The sequence below is a fragment of the Arachis hypogaea genome, chromosome 6 (genome assembly GCF_003086295.3).
Source record: "Arachis hypogaea cultivar Tifrunner chromosome 6, arahy.Tifrunner.gnm2.J5K5, whole genome shotgun sequence".
Taxonomy (NCBI): Eukaryota; Viridiplantae; Streptophyta; class Magnoliopsida; order Fabales; family Fabaceae; genus Arachis; species Arachis hypogaea.
Window position 1 is genome coordinate 111850209 of NC_092041.1, and position 6613 is coordinate 111856821.

Genomic DNA, 6613 nt, shown 5'->3' on the forward strand with positions numbered 1-6613 from the left:
AACTAACAATTAGCATATATGTTGTATTATTTTATTTTTATTATTTAAGAAAAATATGTTTAATATTATTTTAAGAGTAAATATGTTTAAAAGAATAGAAAAAAGGGATTTTATTAATATTTTTTTAATAAAAATAATTTTTTAAAAATATTTTTATCTTTTGCGAATATATCCGATATCTGATCCGATTTGTAAATGTGTGAATCGAATTTAAACTTAAAAACTACAGATATTGGATCCGATCTAATGATTTTAGTGAAGATTGGATCGAGATTTTGGTAATATCCGATCCGATCCGCCTTAACCCCCAAGTGGGTTGGCGACTTTCATGAAGACGAATAGCAGTATATAGTTTATTTGCTAATCTTTATTAATTATTACTTGATTTATTTTTTTAGTTGGTTTCAATATGTGTAGTCTAAATCGTTGAACCGTGAGACGACATTAGCGGAGATCTTCAAGTATATCCATACGTTGAAGGTCAACAAGGAGAGATTTCCTGATGAGCAGTCTGCGACTCATTATGTGAGTTTCAATTATTTCTAACTTTGAAATTTATTTGGTTTAAGGTCAATTAACTGTCATCCTAATCACAACATGTGTTAGACAGGAGGACTACACGCAGATATTGGTGACCGTGACCCAGCAATTTCAGCCGCCTAGTGGGGACGACCCCGGCTCCGATGCCTCGGTGGTAGATCCTGATAGGGTTTGGCGCGAGACTACCTCTAAGCCCTACAAGAATCGCGTCTTCGGGTTGGGGTCATTTTTCGCCAGCAGCCATCGCACCTCCGCATTGGCAGCTTCATTTGTCTCTGCCACCATCTTTACCAATCCCAAGGAAGTTGTCGACTTGAGGGAGGAGGTGCAGAAGATCACATAGGAGCTTTCTCAACAAGCTCATCAGTCTGAGCAGATGTACAACGAGTTTCTTGCATGCATAGGAGACACTGTTACCTTCAGCTCGGAGTTGACAGAGAAGCTGGAATGGCTGAAGTGTTTGCGAGAGTAGATGGAGGTGTACAACGAGCAAATGTGCGATGGAGGAAGCGGTGCTGCTGGTGGGACACCGACATCAGCACATACTCCGCCGCTTCAGCAGGGGAAAGACGACGGCAATTATCGAGATCTATAGGGTTTAGGGATTTAATTTATTTTATGCCTATTTTATTATATTCTACTTCTTTGACTTTCTATTATATTCAAACCATTAATATTTAATAAAATCATTAGTTAATTTTTGGTAATTTTGAATTTGTGCCCAATTTCTATAAACAAAAATTTTAATTTGACTACTAATTGTGTGCTAATTGTGCAAAAAAAAAAAAACTACCGTAGAATTTACCGGTGGAATAATTCGACGGTAATTAGGCGCCACAAAACATAATACTGCACCAAATTTACCATCGAAAAAATCCGATAGTAATTTACCATTTATTTTCGTCGTATTAATAAAAAAATTCGACATAAAATCTACTGGTAATTAGTGTCGGACGAAATAATTTACTGATAAAAATTTTTTGGTACTGTTTATACTGTCAAATTCAATTTGACGATAATTTCAATGATACTCAGTATTTTTTTTTTGTAGTGTGATTTTAGTTATTGATTTGGTGTGCAAATAATATTTTTAAAATTTATTATATCTTATAACGAAAGCAATAACTTACGGTTAGACTCGGTGAAAAAATAACAAATTTCAGGTGTATTTTAAATTAAAATAACAATTAAATAAAAGAACATCTATATAGTACACAAGTTCGTTGTATTAAACAATTTAGTCTAAATATTTTAGATTTTTTAAATTAATACGTTTTTTTTTGTGACTGAACATAACACAAAGAAAAAAGACCTAAGAAAAAGAGTAGTACTCCTCTCTAATAATAATGTCTAAATTATTATGAGGCAGTAACCGCTCTAGATACACCTGCTTGTTTAAAACAGCAGTCTTAGCCATTAAATCAGCCGCTCTGTTTGTTGTTCGCTGGATGAGCACTAAAGTAGCTGTCCAATTGCGCTGGAGCATCTCTTTGATTTTGTCAAGCAGATCAGAGTCATTCCTAATCATGCTAGTTGTGCCTCGCGAAACAAGAAGAAACGCATCAAGATTATCAGTTTCACATATGACCTCTTTGCACTCGCAATCCCAAGCCATAACAAGCCCTCTCCAAATAGCATGAAGCTCACAACAGAGAACACTAGAAAGAGGTATATTGGCAGAACAACCTTTTATCCAAATTCCCATGCTGTCTCTAATAATACATCCAAAGCCAGCTAATTGCTCATTTTCAAAAACGCTTGCATCGCAGTTCACTTTACAGACATTCATTGGAGGTGGTTCCCAGTTATATTTCAAAGAAGAAGGAATAATATGTTTTTGGTTGATAACAACATTAGAGAAATCTCGAGTAGCATGTTTAACTAAGTGAACAATTTTCTCCTTACTCCATGGATCATCTTGGTGGAAGATGTCATTATTCCTATCCCTCCAAATCCACCAAAAGGCCGCTGCAAAGAGAAACTCATTTTTGTTGAGGTTAGAACGAATCCAAGACACAAAATCCAAATTAGAGTCCTCAGCGGTCATTCCCAAATTTAAGCTAATCTAAATCTGACGAGCTTTTTGGCAAGTCCTAAAGCAGTGGTTAATATCCTCTAGAGTAAGATAACATCTCTGACAAAAATCAGAAGTAGAAATACCTCTTTGAAACCGGTAACTAGCTGTGGAAACTCCGTTGTTGAGGCAAAGTCAGAGCAGACACTTTATCTTCTCCAGTATTCTCAAGCGCTAAAGCCAAAGCCAATTTTCATTATCATTCCAGCCAAATTTCTTCTTCAATAGCCATTCATACCCGCTTTTAGTCGAGTAGGTGAGAGTATTTGAGTTTGTCCAAAACCAACCTGTTTTATCTCCTGCCTGCTTGAGGATCAAAGAGCATCAAATCAAGTTTAACTTCTTCCGGAATCATTGTGCAAAGAATATCCCACCGCCAATGCCCAAGGTGCCAGACATCTTCTAACTTCAAGTGAGAATCAGAAATGTGCACAAAAGGAACCAAAGGAGCTAGCGTTCCACATGGTCGCCAAGCATGATACCAAAAGGATTGAGACATCCTGCCTGTACACCAATCAAAACCATCACGAAACTTTTCTATTGTCTTATAAATCGCTCGCCAAGTGCTTGAAACATTATTAGAAAATTTGGGTGAAAAGCAAGAACTCCCAGATAAATATTTTGCCAACATAATTCTTACCCAAAGCTTATCTTTATTATGCAATAATTGCCAAACAAGCTTTCCGAGTAAAGCAAAATTTACGCATTGAGTATCTCTAATTCCCAAGCCTCCATATTTTCTTGGAGTGACAACTTTGCTCCACTTGACCAAATTTAAGCAACGCTCCCCCACCTTTCCCTTCCACAAGAATTGTCTAAGCACAGAATCAATCTTTTGACAAACCGAAGTAGGAAAAAGAGTCACTTGCATCTGATAAATAGGAAGAGAAGAAGCAACAGATTTAATTAAGCAAAGCCTGCCTGCTCTGTTAAGGAGCCGACCTTTCCAACTAGCCAGCCTATTCTTGATCTTCTCTAAAGAGTCCGAAAAAATAGATTTAGCAGCTCGAGGATGATTAAGGTTCACCCCCAAGTATTTGCCTAGGTCACTAGTAAAAGGAATATGAGAAATACCAGACAACATTTCCTTCCTTCTATTAGAGATATTTCTAGAACAAATAGCTTTAGATTTTTCAATGTTAACCTTCATACCTGAAGCTTTACAGAACAACTCCAAGGTGTGCACAACATTCTGAACTTGACTTTTCTTCGCTTTACAAAAAAGGAGGTCATCTGCAAACATCAAATGAGAAACTCTAGGTCCCCCTCTAGAAACAACCACACCATCCCAAATACCTTCGTCAACTTGTTTGGAAATGAAGCACGCCAATCTCTCCATGCACAAAACAAATAAATACGGAGAAATTGGATCTCCTTGCCTAAGCCCTCTGCGAGGTTGGAAGCTGTCCAATCTATTCCCATTCCAAAGGATGGAAAGATTTGAGGCCTGAACACAATTCATTACAAGCCGAATAATTAGAGAAGGAAAGCCAAAAGATTCAAGAGTGTGCTCAAGAAAATTCCAATAAACTCTATCATAAGCCTTTTCTAAATCAATCTTAAAAGCCATAGCTCCTTTTCTAGACTTTGTCCGCTTAAGAAAGTGAAGAACTTCTTGGGCGACAATAATATTATCAGGTGCTCCTCTACCATGAATAAACCCTCCCTGAGTTGGGCTAACAATCTCATCAAAAAATGGTCGTAATCTATTAACCAGCACTTTAGTCACTAGCTTATAAATTACATTACAAAGGCTTATTGGCCGAAAATTCTTCAATCTAGTTGGAGGGTCGCACTTAGGGATAAGAACAATCAAAGTTTGCAACAAAGAATGGCTTAACGTCTCCCCTAAGAATACTTTCTGAACAGTACGCCATACCTCATGACCCACCACATCCCAATATTCCTTGAAGAAAAAAACTTGAAAACCATCCAACCCAGGAGCTTTGAACGAGCTCATATTATCCAGAGCTTCTTTAACCTCCAACATTGTTACTGGTTTAGACAAATTATCACAAGCATCCTGGCTAAGAGATGACATAGAAATTTCTCCCATGCAATTAACCTCAACAGGCTCAGTAGAACAAAAAATATTTTTGAAGAAATGAACAACCTCCCTTTGCAAAACTTCCGGATCATCAGACCAAGACCCATCACTGACTAGCAACCCATGAACCTTGTTAGATTTTCTTCTAAGGATGGTTTGCATATGGAAAAAGCTAGTATTTCTATCACCATACCGAACCCATTGATCCCTTGACTTCTGGTACCAAAGCAATTCTTCCTGGGCCAAAACTATATTATACTCAGCTCTCAATTCTTCCTCTTTGTGCTTCAGAATCGGATCATCGTCAGCTTCCATTTTCCGTTGAATACGATTCAAATAACCCTCCAATTCCCTCTTTTTAATAAAAATATTGCCGAAGACCATAGAGTTGAATTCCAACGAAGCTTCTTGGACCCCCAGCAACTTCCTATGGATGCCAAAATCTGTACTATCCCAAGATTTCTGAACAATGGCCTTGTAATCAGGATGCGTTGCCCATGCCGCTTGGAATCTAAAAGGCCGGTTTCCTTTCTTGATAGGAACTCCTTGACATCGGATAAGTAGGGGACAATGATCAGAGTGGGAACGACTGAGAACTTCAACAAAAGCTTCTGGAAAAAGAAGGCGCCATTCTGTAGTACAGCAAGCTCTATCCAATCTCTTTGCAATTTCTTTGTTTCCTTGAATTTTACGGAACCAAGTAAACCGTCTTTCAGAGGTTGTTAGATCAAAAAGACCACAAGAATCTAGAGTACTTGCAAAGATACTATTGCGATTTGAATAGAAATTACCCCCCTTCACCTCATGACACTCAAAATATCATTAAAATCCCCAACCACCACCCACGGGTCCTGAATGCACAAACCAATATCAAGCAGATGACTCCATAATTCTACTCTATTAGTGGCTTGAGGGCTGCCATAAACCGCACTGCAGATCCATCTTCGCCCACCACCATCAATTTTCAAAGTTACACATTGATTCATAGCCCAAAGAATTTTACAAGAAAATTTTAAATTAGCAGAGAGGAACCAAATTCCTCCCTTGTGTCCAACAGCATCTACAATCTCTACAGGATAATAGCCTAATCTCCCCCAAAATTCTTTCATAGTTTCAAACCCAATATGAGTTTCCACCAAAATAAAAAAAAGTTGGTTAAAATTTTCGTACCAACTCCTTACAGTGCACCCGAGACATCTTATTTGACGCCCCCTAACATTCCAACTAATAATATTTAAATGGTCACAATCCATAAAAAATAAATTAAATAATTAGAATGTTTAATCATTCTACCTCACGTTGATGGACCCCTGTCTCCAAGGGTCTCTTTGTGGACTTGCACCGCAGAACCATCATTCTTCTGTTGAGGTTGGGTCTCTAAGTTTGTTGTTGCACTAACTTTATCAAGCTCTTTTTGTACTCGAGAATCCATTGACAATGCTTTAGTAGGTGAGTTTTGAAGCGAAATAGGACGCTGCCTTTTGTGCCCTGCTTTAAAAAAGGGAGTACTCTGATCCTTGAAAGCCACCTGAGTTGTTCCCAAAGAGCCAAGCGTGGATGGAGGATCTTTCTTTTCCTTAGGCCCCACCTTTGCATTTGATAAGGACTTCACCTTTGCATTTGATGAGGATCCAGCATGCATGTTATTAGACCCAAAAGAAAATTTCTTACTCACCAAATTGGAGCATATTGCTACATTGGCTTTTTTTGGCACCACATTGTGGCCTTTACCCACTTTTTCCTTGCCTTTTCTACTAACTGTAACCCATTCACCCTCTTTTGCACGAGTATCCCTTTCCATACGTGAGTCTTGCAAATTATCATGCACAAGATCTGCTGCACCATGCTTCTCCTTAATTGGAATTGATTTGGCATTAATTCCAAATTCAAAAGATAAATTTTGATTTTTTACTGGGATTTGACTACCTTCCACTATTTTCTCGTTGTTATCT

At 37.9% G+C, this 6613-nt stretch overlaps 1 protein-coding gene across 1 annotated transcript; it reads right to left on the minus strand.

Annotated features, from left to right (window-relative positions):
• Window positions 1–2906: 2906 nt before the first annotated feature.
• Window positions 2907–5770, minus strand: LOC140173771 (uncharacterized). Its single transcript, XM_072198351.1, has 4 exons — window positions 5527–5770; window positions 4494–5407; window positions 3767–4061; window positions 2907–3118 (listed from the first exon to the last, which is right to left on the minus strand). The coding sequence occupies exons 1-4, from the start codon at window positions 5768–5770 to the stop codon at window positions 2907–2909; spliced, it is 1665 nt and encodes a 554-aa protein (XP_072054452.1).
• Between the last annotated feature and the right edge of the window lie 843 nt (window positions 5771–6613).